Source organism: Micromys minutus (genome assembly GCF_963924665.1).
Source record: "Micromys minutus genome assembly, chromosome: 20".
Classification (NCBI taxonomy): domain Eukaryota; kingdom Metazoa; phylum Chordata; class Mammalia; order Rodentia; family Muridae; genus Micromys; species Micromys minutus.
Window position 1 is genome coordinate 11,332,327 of NC_137955.1, and position 16,604 is coordinate 11,348,930.

Below are 16,604 nucleotides of genomic sequence, written 5' to 3' on the forward strand. Positions count from 1 at the left end.
TTAACAGTTCTGAAAGCTTTGTCTAAATACAAAAGTTCCAGTCTTTTTGGAAGTGAGTGTGTGTGTGTGTGTGTGTGTGTGTTTGTGTGTGTGTGTGTGTGTTTGTGTGTGTGTGTGTGTGTGTGTGTGTGTGTGCGCGCACGCGTGTGTCTTAAACATACTTCCATTATTTTAAATGTAATGACTGTATCTATGGTATTACTTTCCTTTAGATGACTTACAATGAAAGAAGCTCAGATATTAAGCAGGGATTTTTGAGATAGTTAAAGAAGAGGGCAGATCCTGATTCTGAATAAGTTTATGGGAGCAGTATTGATTAAAATATATCTCCAGGTTTTCAACCTGGAGTCCTTGGTGATTTCAAGATCAACAAACACTTTTAGGATTAAAAAAAAATATTGATCATATGAATTTATGCTAAGTTTTCTGGGGACGTTTGAATCAGATTCTCCAAAGATGTGTTAGGCTTCCAAAGCAATTTAAAAGTTCAAATTGTAGAGATATGAGAAAGTCCACCTTCCATCGATAACCCCCTGATTAGCAGCCATTTAAGGTGCTGTGCCAAACAAGGGAGAAGGGAAGTCAAAGATGTAAGTGGTGTTCTGCACAGGATACATACTAATAGGGTAAAGTTTGTGGTGAAATCACAGGTACGAGACAATTCAGAGTCCTAAAGGTTACAAAATTATTTTTTAAGACCTGAGAAATCGTGTTTTAGGAAAGATTTTAACAAAGGTGTGAGGCTCAGTAATTTCCTGGAAAGGGAAGGAAAAATGCAGCAATGTATATGAGTGGGCAAAGTTTGGGGTTAGGGAAACAAATGGGAGGATGTGATGGGAGTGAACTGGAAGATGTAGCAAAGGACTAGAGCCGAGTATTGTATTGAAGGAGAAATAGAAATGCAGTCATGGTTACTGGAAGGGCAAGGTGACCCCGAGCTAAGCTGAGTATGGGGTCCGCAAGGTTCCTCACTACATTTTGGGAGAATCTCTTCTTTAGGCTTTGGTTTAGGTGAGCATATTATTTTTACCATGTTTGACTATTCCTGCCCAAGTTTCTTACCTATATAGTAATTACTATGTAATTTCAACTTACATTCACTGCGCATGCTGTGTATGTATGTATGTGTACACACACACACACACACACACACACACACACACACATATCTATATCTATCTATCTATCTATCTATCTATCTATATATATATATGAATGATAGTCCCTGCCATTTAGATTTAATAATCATATTTAACCAGCAGAACACTGATTTGCTTAACTACACCCAAGTTCTGGAAATGTGTCTTTCTGAAGCTCTTCAGAGAGAGAGAATACAAAAGAGATAAATATGAATATATCTAAGGAGCCATGGCCACTCGACATTGCTGCTTGAATCCGACTTAGAAAAATATTCTCACGTGTTTCAAAGCAAGGATACGTCTTGATTATTGACACATAACTGTCTTCTGAAATCCTGTAAATATCAGGACCTATCCTAGACATGTTTTCCTTTCCTTCTTCCTTCTTTCCTTTCACCTGCATACAAGAGCAGAAAAACCACAGAGACAAAAGCTAGGAAAATTGTGTCCAGGTTGAACAACTGAGAAGGTAAAGCTGGGTTGGTTAAGAATTCCGATTTTTGTAGGAGAAAAACCGGCATGACCCGGTTGACTAGCCTACCGGGCACACTGTGCTTTTGAGTAAGAAGTGTGGCATACCATGCTCCCGAGTATCCTCAGAAGTCAGAACACTGAATTCTCAAGTTGCTTGAACAGCATGTAGCTGCCTTGCTGCTGACGTGTCCGCACTCTCCACGTGTTATTTATGAGCTTCTTCCTCAAGACAGACCCTCCAGGTATGAGCGCTCGCTGCCCAGCCCACGTGGTACTGGGCTAAGTAATCGCAGTTGATAGGCTTCCGTGATGTAAGTTGTCGCCCATGTGCAGAAAAGCAGACAGTGTTCCCTAAAGGCATCTCCCGGGTGGTTCTTCCCCACACCCTTCACAGATCACAGCTACCGCAGTCTCATTGCGACTCAGTGGCAGAGTTTAGAAAGGAAATTAAAGCAAGCTGAAGAAAAGTCCTCTGTGCACATAGCGTGATGATGGTCCAAGGAGAAGGGGGTTTTCACATCAGACTCCTGAAGACATGGCATGTTGAAAACAAAATTTATTCAGGACTTGTCTGATCTTCTAAAGATCAGGAAGACACTAGCATATTGGAACGGTGTAGAAATGAACACATGGAGATTTGATTACAGTGGGTAATTGTAGAAATTAAGAAGAAATTGTTGAGTCTATTGGTTAAGAATTAAGTGGGAATATGGTAGGAAATGAATATACATACATAGTCCAGGACTTCCCATCCATTAATAGCTATTTTCCCGAAATAATTTGTATTTTAGTTTTAAATATAAAACATATACACCATCCCATAATGGAGTTCAATCACAATCAGTGAATTGGGCTTTATAGGTATTGGGATGTGAAGACTGCTATTTCTTCAATAGCTTTCAAGGAATAATATTGGTTATAATTGTAAACATGTCCATGGAGTCCCTAAACTGGATGTAGGATCTCAACTGGCTCCCACTCCATTTCTGTGAATAGAAGCCCATCCCTTCTTACAGTGAGCCCAAGAGGCCCGCTGCTGTTTCTCTGAGGCACTGCCAGCTCAGGCAGACATTTGTACTTGGGACAGCCTGGTGGTAAGTTCAGTCTCTTCAAGGATTTAAAGCAGCTCAGCATTTCACTACCCCAACCAGTTTTGTAAAGACAAAGGAAGGGAAATTTATAGTATGTCATTATCTCATAAGCCGAGTTATCTATTTTTCTTCTCTTCCCTCCCTCCCTCCCTTTCTCCCTCCCTCCCTCCCTCCCTCTCTCCCTCTCCCTTCCTTCCTTCCTTCCTTCCTTCCTTCCTTCCTTCCTTCCTTCTTTCTTTCTTTCTTTCTTTCTTTCTTTCTTTCTTTCTTTTTCTTTCTTTCTTTCTTTCTCTTGCTTTCTTTCCTTTCTGTTTCACTCCCCTCTCCTCAATCTCCATATTCTTGTACTTTCTTTTGTAAAAGAAGGAACTTGAGAGAGTTTTAAAGAAGAGAAAGCCAGCACCGTCTTAAGTCATACTGGGCAAGTCCTTCTATTTATGTCTAGCATATCTGTAGGATTTGTTTGTTTGGCTTGGTTTGGTTTTTGAGACAAGGTGTCACTGTGTGGCCCTGACTGCCCTGGATCTCTGTAGATGAGAATGGCCTCGAACTCACAGAAATCCACCAGCCTCTGCCTCCTTAGTGCTGGAATTAAAGGTGGGGGCTACCATCCCAGCTGCTTCTATGAGATTTTAATGCAGAGATTGTTTTAAAATAACAACCAGAGAAGCAAACAGTCTTACATATTAATATGCTAATATAAATATTTCCAAAAGTAATATTCTCATTGATGGGTCTGACCGCCTGCGATCTCATATGTTGTGCAACCCTAGAGTATTTCACCTCAAACCAAACAAGATCCCACGTCACACAGTGAGAGCTGAGTGATACAGCAGCCTCTGCTTGTGAAGATAGTCCAACATTCCTACCTGCTGATTCCGGAGATGTGCACAGCCAGTGTCTGCCGATGTGTCTGCTGTCTCGGAGTTTCTTCCAGGCCCCTTTCCCCTAAGTGAGGCTCTCTGTGGCAGTCTTTCTCCTCCCGCACGTATGAAAATCATTGTCCAGGTGTCTGCTGCTTTTTGATGGTCTGAAATATCCTCTCCGCCTTCCTCCTTTCTCTTCCTTTTATTAGTTACCTAACCTATTGCAGTCTAGTCCCTGAGCAAACCCCATAGGCGACCTCTAAGAAGAGTCGGTGTAGATTAGGAAGGCACGTGAGATTCATGTGCGTAGGACTCCGTATGTCTCATGGAGAACAGGGGAAGTGCTGATGCTTTCTTGGCTTGCTCTTTACACCCTGTTTATTCAGTCCGGGCCCTTGCTGATGCTGATGTTGCTCACACTCTAGAAGGCTCTCACAGACTAGCCCGAAGGTGTGCCTTATCAAGGTGCTGAGTGGTTTCCATGTTCTCCATTAACTGCCATGTTGTGTTTCTTTTCTCAAGATTAAGGTTTCCCTGCCCCACCTGTGTCCAATATGACTCGAACAGCCCACTTTTATTGTCCACCAGCCCATTCGCCTCCTTCCTTTCCTACTGTATGGCGCTGAAATTGTCATTGGCAATGGGCTCTAGTTTCCCCTTGGATACGGGTCACACACTCTTACCCACTGTGTTTCTGTGGACTCTAATAAAGTTCACACAACACGTCCTCTGTCTTATAAATGTTGAATTATTGATCAGACTGGAAGTTTATAGACCTCAATCCATTTGCAAAATTCTACTAGAGCACTTGTCAGTTTTAGGAGGAAAAAAAAATCATAGCTGGTGGGAAGAAAGCTCACAAAACTATACACATCTTCACTTTGAAGGTATCTTTGAAGCTGGAGTGAAAGTTTATATATTTTATAAGATTCAAAAATACTTCAAAACAAGAAGCTGATTCCAAAAATATCCTAGGAAATGAGGGCAGGTTGCTCTCAGCTTTGACATGTTACATATACACATGTTACAACATGTTACATATACACACGGAAAGAGAAACCAGGCCTTCATGTATTTCCCATCAGATAAAGTGCATTAGATCTAACTTGTACAGATCTCTTCCCGTAGCAGAGCTGAGAAATGAGTAGCTCACGTGTGAGGCAGAAGTCTACCTACCCCATACACCCTCAATTCTTCCCTTAGGAACAAAGGGCCTTTAAGTGGGGATTGGCTGAGGAGAAAACTGGAATTAATTAAAAAGGCATGTTTGAGCATTTTCTCTTAGAAGCTGGCTGATGTATTTGTTTTAATTTAAAAGCAATCAGAGTCAGCTGTGATCATTCTGTGTGAATTTTTAAGAGTAGCAAGTGACACCCAAAGTTTGTTCTCTCCCTCCCTCCCTCCCTCCCTCCCTCCCTCCCTCTGTTTCTGCCTCTCTCTCCTTTCTTGATCTGTTCCTTGGTAGTAGGCCTCTCTAGGAATGATGACAGACTTATACCTACCTTTAGCCCCACAAATATTGACAAAGAAACTAGCCAGCATTTACAAAGTTTCATGTCCTGTAGCACCGATCTTTTTGCCTCACAGTAAGTTGTGGGTGAGAGTAATGGGTCCAACATTTCACAGGAAAACTCATGCAGTCTCTAGCCAACTGCTGTGGCTCCTAGCTGACGGTGCTTTTCCCTTTCAAAGACAAGCTGCTGCTTCAGCATGCTCTCCTGGAGCCCTTGGCAAGATTTCAGGCCATGTGTCAGGGGAACCCTTGCACACACTACTATGACGGAAGCCAAGTGCTGGCTCACAAATACTGAGTGTTTCTTATACTCAGGAGAGTCAGAGCAGACCCAAGGGTATTGCACAGCCCGGGGTGCCTTGAAGCAAACAGAATAACAGAGCGGATGCCCATTATTATTCCTCAGCTGCCTGGGACACAGCCCTTTCCCAGTCTGTGTGGAGTTTAGCCAACAGTGTTTGGTGGGGTGTTTTCTTTCAGTAGCTCCTCATGCAGCAGGACTTGCTCAGCTAAATAGAAGAGTTTTCACATATTTTTTTTAAGTAGGGACGCAGCATATATGACCCCCTAGGGGGCATTTTATTAATGAATGTGATGTGTGTTCTTGGTAAAGGCCAACATAAAACTGGTTCACTGTGTTTATCCAGATAGCTCAGATGACATTTAGGTGTGTTGTTTGGTGTGGTGACTCAATTTCCTGTAGGATAGCTGGTAACTCTACATTGAATTCCCCCACTCGCCAGGGGAGGAGGGACGTAAAGGTCAGTCACACCATGTCTTAGAACAGTGGGGGTAGAAATGCTTGAACGTGAAGCCTTAATAATGACCCTGAAAAGCTGTAGGTAGTTTACACTGCCTCGGTCTAGAAGTCTGAAAGAAGTAAATTCTAACTCAACAAATCCATCAGTGGTTTTATAAAAGAGAATTGTTCATTCTGTTGTATGCAAATATTCTCTCTCCAGTATGTCCAAATGCTTGAGGGCAATTTTATTCTTTAAATATATAGAGAGCGCATGGAACATTCTGGAACATGTGCATGTGACCTTACTTGACTTCTGACAGTCAAAATGGCTAAGCCGTCACTGGAATATAACAGGATCTTCTGATTGCTCATGCCCATATGCCACCCACTTTAAAGGCAAAGCCCATGCCTAAGTATCTTGGAACATTAAACTGAAACTCTCCTGAGTTACTGTTCCTCATTAAAAGACATAAAGACTTAAATGTAATACAAAGAGCCCTGTTCTGCCAGATCCAAGGTCTGAATTCTACTTCTGATTTCAGACAGCTTTCATGGAGCCACACACTGGGAGGTCCCCTGGAACTCTGGCTTTCACAAAGTTGGGTGGTAGGAGACAGAGACATAGAACATCAAGCCTTAAAGATGCAGAGAGAGAGAGAGAGAGTATGCCTGGCTTGGGATAACGGGAAAAAAAATGGCAGGAGACAGATTCAATAGGACAGCTCTAGCCTTGAACACATGCATAAACAATGGACGATGTGTTAATTTCCTCCTGCAATTTTCTGTGTGCCTGTTTTACTGAGGAGAGGGAGGAAAACGGCAACACTGCAACTGTATAGTGAATAGACCACCGTGGCGTGCACACAGTGCTCAACCTTCATATGGAATGGATTCAGTATCTTGAAATATGAACTATTGTTTCAGCTCATTAGGTTGTGGGACTACAAAGGACTCTCAGTGTTTGTGTGTCTCTTTTATAGCGAGCTTGTAATATTTTACAGTTTTTATAATGATGAAAAATACTACACAGGTAAAATATTTAATACTTACCTTGTGCAGCTATCTTTAAGATTGTTTCCACTGTTAGAGATGGATCAACCTTAAATTTCAGTTCAAGAGGTTGAAGCAATTCCTGACTGAAGGTCCATTTAGAGATTAGTGAAGGGGAAGACACAGTAAGAGAGGCAAATTTCAATACACAGCAGTCAGAATGAAGAGCAATGCTGCTTGACAATGTTGGACAAAGTCAAGGCAAGAAGCAAACGTCACACACTGTAAAAGTTACTGAAGTTTTTACAAATGTAAGGAAATCTCAGAATCCCGAGGTTCTTTGTTGTGTCTGATAATTAACGGAGTCTACATTTGGAGAGAATTTCTTTCCCCCCACAATACTGTAGATCAGACAATGAAAAGGGGACCCCACTAATTCACTTAAGGCTTCTCCTTTCTGCTGACACTTTTGTAGGATAAAGCCCCGGGGTTTGGACTTTGCTCTTCCCGAAATAATATTGTTGTTCAGTTTTGGAACTGATAGGGTTAAGGAAAGTGCCCATGTTTCCTGGGTCAGCTTTTTATCAGAACCCATTCCCCCACAATGTTTCTGATAGTACATTTCGTCCATAGTGGGCGGAAACAGACCTCCAGACTTTCAGTCCAAGGTGTTCTAGTGCACTCTGCAGAGGAGACACCCCCTCAGGGCATGTGTGAACTCCCTTCGCCCCTTGGCTCATTCCCATGGCCGTTCCTTTTAGGAAGCTCTTTGGTAATCCTGCCTGCCTGCTCTCACATTCTAAGGCATTCTGACCCCCACAACGTTATGGTTTGTCTGTTTACATCTAACCCAAATTTCAGAGGGGTTGGCTTGGTACCGACAGTTTGCCCCCAGTAGAAATGATTTTATTCCCATAATTCCCTTGGAGTAAGTAAGTCCCAACCTCTGGGACACAAACGCAGGGGAACTCTCAAACCTAAACCTGCAGAAAGGGTAGTGCCTGTCCTAAGTCACCTTGTGCCCAGGAGGCTGGGGCCTGGCCCGCTGCTCTGGGACAGAGGGTCCAGGACTCTGTCAAGTGCCCCAGGGTCCCCGCGGGGCAGGTGCGCCATCGCATGCGCCTGCGCGCTGGGGGCCGACCGAGCCCCGCCTGAGACCCGGGGGGACCCCAGGCGGCAGGCGGGCGGGCGGCGGGCGCTCCACGCCGGGTTTTCCGCTGCTCTGGTGCGAGACAGCTCCACGGCAGCGCCGCGCACACACACGCGCGGCGCCGCGCCTCCCGGCTGCGCTTCAAAGCAGCGGCGCCGGCTGCCTCTGGGCGATGCCGCGGCGAGGTGGCGGGGAGGGCGGTCCGGACGGCGTATTGCAACTCGGAACCCTTTCGTAAGGAGTCGCGGGGAAGCCAGACAGCGCCGCGGGGCCGCGAGGGGCGCGAGGGGGAGTGTTCCCGGAAAGCCAGCATGGAGCGGCGCTGCGCCCGCCCGCCCGCGGACTTGAGCGACAAAACAGGAAACGGCGGCCGTGGCTGATTCATTCGCTTCGAGCGCGGGGCTCTCGGCGGGCGGCGGAGTGGAGCCGGGGCTGCGGGACGTGGACGCCCCGGGAGCCGCTCGCCCGTCTGCGGGGCGAGCCCCTGCTCATCCCCCTCCCCCCCTGGGCCGGCCACCAGGGGCAGCATCCAAGCGCCCGAGCTTGCGCCGCTGAGAACCCGCCCGCCATCCCCCGTGCCAAAGTTGGCCTTGCAGCACTTTGCGCCCCTCCCCGGAGGCTGACCCGCGACGTCAAGCTGGAGCATCTCTGCCAGCCTGAGCCTGGCCCGGCTAGTCCAACCTCAGCCCCCCGCGCGCCGCCGGGCTCTGCAATATGAAGGAGCAGCCCTCATGTGCCGGCACCGGGCATCCGAGCATGGCGGGGTACGGCAGGATGGCCCCCTTTGAACTCGCCGGTGGTCCCGTGAAGCGCTTAAGAACTGAGTCCCCCTTTCCCTGTCTCTTCGCAGAGGAGGCCTACCAGAAACTGGCCAGCGAGACCCTGGAGGAGCTGGACTGGTGTCTGGATCAGCTAGAGACCCTGCAGACCAGGCACTCCGTCAGTGAGATGGCCTCCAACAAGGTAAGCCCCTGTTCTGGTTCGGGTGTCAGTGACGCTGCTAGACTGCTGTTTCCCCCGCTGGGGAATCACCGATTCCTGTGGCCTGGGGAAATACAGAGATAATTTTGTCACGCTTACTGCAAGTTAGCTGTTCTGCTCCTCTGGAGGAAGGTTCCTGTTTGCACATCCCTCTTCTGGTAGATTAAACATTTTACAAAAGCAACTTTGGCATAGTTTGAGTATCCCGAGGACGAAGGGTCCTTAGAGTGACATTTTGCCCTTGCAGCACAAACCCAGTAGGGTCTGGTGGCGCCCTTGCATATTATCAGAGGTACTTCTTAGGAGTCCTTGTTGGAAATGAGAGTTGCAGGGCTCCACTCCGTGAAGGCACCAGGACACCACCTCCTACCTCACTCAAGCTCAGAAGAGTTCACTGAACTTGAACTTGCTGCCCTCAACTCCCATTTCTCTGGGTCTCAGGGTACCTTGTAAGAACTGAACCTTTAACTGTTTTGTTCCCTGCGTGCACCATCTGCAGAGGACAAAGTTAGAAGGGTCCTTATGCTGCCTTTGTGTCCTTCAGTCTTGGAGATCAAGTCCAGGTTTCTGAGGTCATTTAGCTACCACCAGGCTTCAGCTGGGCATTTGGATCATGTGCGCCAAAGCGCTGCTGGTCTCAGAGTATGGTGGGCTGTGAAGTCACCTTCAGCAGCAGGCAGCCTTTAAGTAGCCAAGGAGATAAAGCAGAGGGCTTTCAGAGTTGCATTTAAAACAACAACAAAATCATGTGTTGTGTGTCTTCAGTTATGCAAAGAAATAATAGAGATTACATGGATTTTTTTAGTGACCGGCTGGACTAGGAGCCAGGGAGTGAGGCTTTTACGAAGGACTTGAAGTGAACGCTTGAAAGAGTCAATAAGGTTCTGTGGCAATCAGAAGTAGTCTCTTTGAACTATTTTTGTAGTTTTGGACACCTATTTCCAAGGTCAGAAGGGTTATGACATTTTACCTCCTGTATCTGCCGACAAACGATGCTTTCTTTTGGTTCTGTTTTCTCAGTGTAGTTTCTTTCCCACCTGCTTTATTTCTCATGTAGATTTTATAAAAGAAAAAAAAAAAAACGCCTCAGCTTGTCAGCCAGCTACTGGATTGTTGTATCTCTAACGTGGTTCATAGAGATAACATTGTTGCTGAAGTGAAAAGTTGGCCTTAAGCTAAAGGGAGCTCCCCAAAAGTATTAACCCACCCACGAACCCATGGCTTGTACCATATTAATAAGTATCTGCATTCTTGCTTTTTTTTTTCCTTTTGGTCACCTGGGGCTCATTTCTAAACTGGGCTTGGCTCTTCATTGGAATGCCAGTTACTGCTTTCTCGCTGGGACTGTTAGTCCCTAGATATAATCATTGTCTTATAATTTGCTTTATAAAGCACAAGACACTCGCTGAATATGTCCAGTGGCATAAATGCTGAGTGGGACATTATCGGCAGGCCCGTGTTCTCACACCTCTTGTATGTATGTGGCAAGAGACAGATCAAAATCTGGAAGCCCCTGTTATTTCAGCCCCATTTGACAATACTTTCAACATCATTTGACTATACTGAGCAGCCACTTTCCCTAAAAGCCATATTCTTGATGTTGAGATCTGCATTTGAGTTTAATAATTGATGTGAGATCGAACAACAACATCGTGACTTAAACTGTGAAGTGGCTTGTGTCTGTGTTTTAGCCTGAAAACTCTACATCACAGGGATTGCCCAAAACAATACCTGTCTTTGGTAGGCACCAAATGTTTTTTTGAAAATAGTCATTGAAAAAGGTTTTCAGACTTTGTATTAATTGCCACAAGATCCTATGGGAGGTAGGTTAATTTGGCTGAAGTGAGATAGTTGTAAAGTGAGAAAATATTCTTCAAAATGCATTCAGCTGTGCTTTTGCTTGGTGGTCAAAAGGTTATTGACATGACACATTACATATTACATATTTTATTATATATTATATATACATTCGCCAGTTAACTATTGCCTGAATTTTTAGTGTCAAAGCCATCCATTTCTTTATAAGTTCGTTCATTTCTAAACTCATTAGCCGCTTGCATGGTCTTTCAGAGTTGAGAAAGTTAGAAAGAAAAAAATGTCGCTGATAATGGTTGTAACGTCAGCCTTCCTCTTAATAAACAAGCCGCTTCCTCCCAGTGATAAGTGGGCCGAAACAACTGGTCAACCAAGGGCTGTGAGAGACAGCCTGCCTTCATTTTGACTGGCATTGTGATCGCTTCTTTGGGTTATCAATTCCTAGTGAATGAGTCTGAGAAGTTACTTCTTGGTTGGTAAATTTATTGCCTTATATTCAGTTAATGCAGTCGGCTAATTTTTCTTTTTGCCTTCAGATATCAGGACAGTATCCTCTATGGAAGTTTTCAACACGTTTCCTAATATGCTAAAAACACAACAAGGCACTAGTAACAAGTCTAGATTGAATCTATTATGGAGGTGACTCAGAAGACAGAAAGTAGGGGAGCCAGATCTTTAAGCCTGCTCACAGATAATTCATGCATTTAAAAGATCTCAATAAAAGAAATTTGAAATGATTAGCGGTCTTAAGGTGATGTCTAACAGACGACCTATTTTCTGTGATGCTGTCACAGTCTACACGGGCTGCTTGCTTAGGACAAGAAGATGGTCACAATCTCGGCCAAGGCAGAGGGGTGGCAGTGACACATGTTGGATGCTTGTACTGGAGGCGTAAGAGATTCCAGATGGCATTTAATTTGAGTGATTACATCTACAGCATTTACTCTCAAATGCACATTAATCTGCCTAAGAGTTGTACAGATCCCCCCCCCCCCCCCCCCCGATCCAGCCATTGAGGACAATTGCAGTGAAGCCTCAGAGCTTTGGAGTGGACAGACCTGGAAGTTCGTGCTGTGTTTTGTTCTTTTTTTGGCTGAGTTATTAAAAAGCATAATGTAAACTTTTTTTAGCTATAGTTTCCTTAGCATAATCTGAGCATAGTAATAACCATCTTGAAAGGGAAATATAAGGGTTTGGGGTCAAATATTCTTGAACTCCTTTTTGTCTGAAATATCCGCTTTTATTAGTTTACTGCGTAAGGGTAACCTTTGGTAGAAATTCTATGTGCTATAGATGTTTGTAATCTGTCTTTTTCATCCATAAATAACTAGAATATTTGGAAGTTCTAAGGAGATGTTCGGGGATTTTTTAAATTCACGTTTAAATTCCAGATAGAGGGAGGTATTTTTCTGTTCTACTGTAACTGGAAATCTAGGCCTTGCTAGTCTTTAGGACATACATTATGTACAAATCTGGGGGCACATTGCTGTCCTTCTATGCAGATTTTGCAAAGCTAAATTACTTTCAAAGTAAAATAAGATGCAAAATACTTTTATGATGTTTCTGGTCACATCTCCGGTTCTAAGAGGTCACTCAAGGGTGGGAGGTGTCTACATGAGAGCTGGAAGGAGTCTGGGCCTCAAGGTTCCCAGAGATTTCTGTTCAAACCCTGTAACAACCCTCTCATGACCTAGTAATGCTCATTTTACTAGGTCTTCCATGTAAGTTCAGGGATGCTTGCAGGAGAAAAATGAAATCATTTTCAAATATCCCTAAAACATAGCAACCTAAAAATTGTTTCTGCTCTCAAATTTTGGGAGCCATTTGGCAGCTCAGCACGGTGGGAGAAGACTGGACTTTCTAGCAGCGTGCAGGTTGGTCTTGAAGTTGGGATTCGAGCATCCTTTGCAGAGATAAGTTTTTTTCTGCCCTTCACTTCAAAGGCACCCACACCGGCTTTGCACACACAGTTATGAGTTCTCTGTGAGTCTTAGTTTGTCTCTTTGGTCCATTTCTAGTCTGTTACTCTGCTTTGAGTACAGATTAAGCTGCTCTTCTGGAGCTGGTTTTTCTCAATTGGTTTCCCACTGGCTCCCCCTGCTGCCACATGTGTGCCAGCACATAGCACAGGCTGGCACTTGCTGTGACTTGGGGTAATGGTTTTCTTCTGGCCAGGAGGTTTGCAGGAAGGAAGAAGATGAGAGGTTCACAGCTGTAGCTGAGTCCTAAAGGTATTCCAGCCCTGCCCTGCACAAGTGTAAGATAACCAGACTGAAATTCCATTACGACATTTTAAGTGGTGACAATTTCTTTTAGATGTTAAAACATAAAAAAGAGGATTCTTAAGAGTTCGTGTATATGCCTAAATAAATATATAAATCTTAAGAGAAAGGCTCTTGTGTGGCTGTAGAAACTGGGAACTTGACTTCTTGACATTTTGAGTTTGGTGTCTTGTGCTTCCAACTTCTCAATAAAGGCAGATTTGGGAAAGTTTTTCTTTTTTCCAGTTTGTATCTAGATCCTCACATAAAAGATGAAAGCATAAAAGATTTGGAATGCTTTTCATCACAACAATTAGAGAAAAAAAACTCCCTTTGCTTTTAAGTAGTGATAGAAAACAAACCAAGACACTTGCTTAAAATGCTTTTAAGTTTTGCACACATGTACCTATGTGTGTGCGTTTGTGTGTGTTCATGTGTGTGTCTGTGGTCTGGAAACATTTCTATAAGGATTTTACTTTGTTAACTAGTAAGACCTTTGATTTTAACTTAGCAGGACAGGAATGACCAAACGGGAAGAGCGCACAGCATCATTGTTCGGTTCTGTCGGCTTTCGGTGTTGAGCTTAAACTAACCCCTCTCTTCTTGGTTCTAGTTCAATAGATAAATCAATTACTAAGAGAATGCTTTCGGTTATTGCCAGTCAATTTGATTTACAGGAAAATGGTAGTTTCTATGTCAGAGTATTACTAACACTCACACTCCTTTAAAAAAAAAAGCATTTAAGGCTTACTTGAGATAAAACAGGGTGCTTAGGAAGGTTAAAGATACATTGGACAACTTATTTTCTCAAACAAAGCCAGTGGACAGTGCTTTGGAGCACCTGGGGCTTCCAGTGGGTGGGGATATCAGCTGTTGGGGGATGCACCTAGAGAGTTTCTTAAAGAGCAGACAAGTCCATGATGTTTACTAAGACATTAGTTACATTGGACATAGCAGCTAACGTAACAATAGGTTTATGATCCTGTACTGTGGAAAATACCAAGTGTTTTTCTTTTGTTACTGTTTAGTATTCTTGGCTTTTGGAAATATTTTTGCTGAACTTTCTATGTAAGGAAGATGAGTGACATTTACTTGCTGGCCCAGAGCACGCACTGCTAGTGCTTACAGCAGCCCTGCAGAATGGAAAGAACATAGATGTTTGTCGTCAGGGGAACTTGGTTTCAAATTCCAGCTCTGCTGTTTGCTCCCTAATAATTTGGGCAGCAAGCCTTGCCTTCCCAAAGCTCAGTGTCTGCATTTATAAACACAGCGGTAAGAAGGGAAATATGATTGGGGTGCTGGGCTAGGGATCTAGGTCACTTGGTAGAGTGAGTGTCTGCTTGGTATTCATGAAGCCCTGGGTTCAATCCCTTGTAGAGCATAAACAGGCCACGGGGTATACGCCTGTAATCTTAGCACTCAGGAAGAGGACAGGAGGAGCAATAGTTCACGGCCATCCAGCACTATGTAGAGAAGTCAAGCCGAGCCTGTAAAATGGAGACATTGGGGAAAAGGTGTAGTGAGGAAAGGGAGAGGGAGGAAGAGAGGAAAGGAAGGAGAGAGAGCATATGCTACAACATCAGTCCAGCATGGTACAGAGAGAATGCTCAGTGCTCCATAAGTTATATGTATCCATAGAAAAGAGTGAGCTTAGGAGAACCCAGTATTATATATATATATATATATTCCTTGTAGTAACAGAAGACGGTGTTATTTCTGTTCTGTGAGAAAGCATAGTCTGTGTTAGTGCTGCTCAAATTCTGGGACTCCCAAGTGCTTTGATGTGCCGTGTTATCCGTTAAGTCTTCATTCAAAGCAATTTCATAAAGTACTCACTGGAATGTTCCATGCTAAGTGATGACAGCTGTATTTCTCTCATCTGTATTATGATTGACAAGTGACAAAACGAGGAGACATGCACCTGAGGTCCACACATTTCGCTCACCTCAAACAAATGCTGGGTCTTCTCACCTAGCAGCAACAATTCTGCTGTAATTAGACGGACATGTTGGGTTTGTACTCAGACTCTCTCTGCTACCAATGAGATTTCTCCACTAGAGGAGAGAATGGTGCACCTCTGCAAGATGGTTTTCCACTCTGGGAACCCACTGCTCAGGCACAGTGGCCCCTGCGGCTGTCTGACTGGATTTGCCCTCTGTCTTTTGCTGGCATGAACTGGACCTCTTTACTTCTGTGCATCTGCTTTCTGGTCTCCTATGGTTGTCCTGATGACTTCATGTATTTTGTAGGCAGAGTCAAGAACACAGTTGGTCTCGAACACACTCCACTATTTATTTCCATCCATAAAAGAACACCATTGGTCTTTTATTTGGGGTGGGTGCATTAGGTAGGGGTCCACTGCCATCCTGATCCTTCTGATACATGTCTTCTGGAGGCCTGGCGAAACTGCTGCTACTGACCCAGTGGAATGATTGTAAGGACTCCTTTTCTCTTGTTTCCTCCCATGACCTTTACGAAGCCAGTTTTTTTTTTCCCATTTATTTATAGGGAGTTCACCTTTCGCTTATTTCTGTAATTTTTTTTTTAATTTTCTAAATATGTCATAAAGAAAACTAGTATGAGTGTTCATTGTCTTTTGTTTGTTGACTGTTTTTTAGATGCCTGAAATTCTGAGCTTTTTCTGGGGGTAAAAAATGCAGAAAGCAGTAGCGGAGAACAGCCTATGCAGTTTTTCCTATAAATAAATGCATCTCTCCCTCCGAATGGCACTGCTAGTAGCCAGGCACACCACTTCTTGATACTACTTAATGCTCAAAAAAGGATGTTCAGAACACAGCCCTCCATTCTACTATATAATATCTCAGGCATCTAGCATGCCACAAGTCAACCTTTGCCCTGTCAGAAGAGAGGAGAGACAAGCAAGCTATCCACACCCAGTCTCGGGAGCACACCCAGTCCTTTGACTTCCGATATCACATTATAATAGGGAATTGGGATTCTGTAGAGAAATAGCTGTGTCTAGAGAATCAGGCAAGGAATATACAAGAAGAGCCCGGAGCATCTTACGGTGCCAGAAAGGAAGGACGTGATCGCACACACAGCACTCCCCCGATGAGGACATACCAGCCTGATGCAAGAGTACACCGAAAGAACACCCAGTGGCCTAAGCTGGAACAATTTGAGCAAGAAAATGTGATATTAGGTTATGACCCAAATTATAAAACCAGTGCACACTACCCATACTGGAAACAGCATCAACAACAACAAAAACCTTCGCTGAGCAAACGTCTGGGCAGGAGCATTCCGTGTCACTGTTGTAGGCTCTACCCATAAGAAGGGAGACCCCATTGCCCTGCACACCTATTTCCTTCCACATGGCACAGGCTGGGTTGGGTAGGTGGGGTTGGGGGGACTTCACTCCCCAGTGACTCCTGACAAGCACTGCCTCAGCCACCACTGGCAGCTGCAAGCTGTATTGAGCGTACATCCTTGATATGATCTGATAAAAATGGTTCTTTTCATCTGTTGGCTTCCTACTAGGAACATCGCCCCTGTCTAATTACAGGAAGAAGTTATCAGACAAATTGCATTTGGTGACATTCTACAAAATACCAGGTCAGA

At 44.2% G+C, this 16,604-nt stretch overlaps 1 protein-coding gene across 9 annotated transcripts in view; it reads left to right on the forward strand.

The window, feature by feature from the left end:
* PDE4D (phosphodiesterase 4D) overlaps positions 1-16,604 on the forward strand; it is a gene marked incomplete at its 5' end in the record, with an annotated part of 1,034,128 nt that overhangs the window by 977,269 nt on the left and 40,255 nt on the right. For 8 of the 9 annotated variants that reach the window (XM_080933670.1, XM_080933668.1, XM_080933671.1 and 5 more), the window contains one exon: positions 8,816-8,928. In XM_080933670.1, the coding sequence (XP_080789796.1) occupies positions 8,816-8,928 (113 nt within the window). Of the gene's footprint in view, positions 1-8,611; positions 8,730-8,815; positions 8,929-16,604 lie in introns of those variants that run through there. The other variant, XM_080933677.1, reaches the window with a different exon arrangement.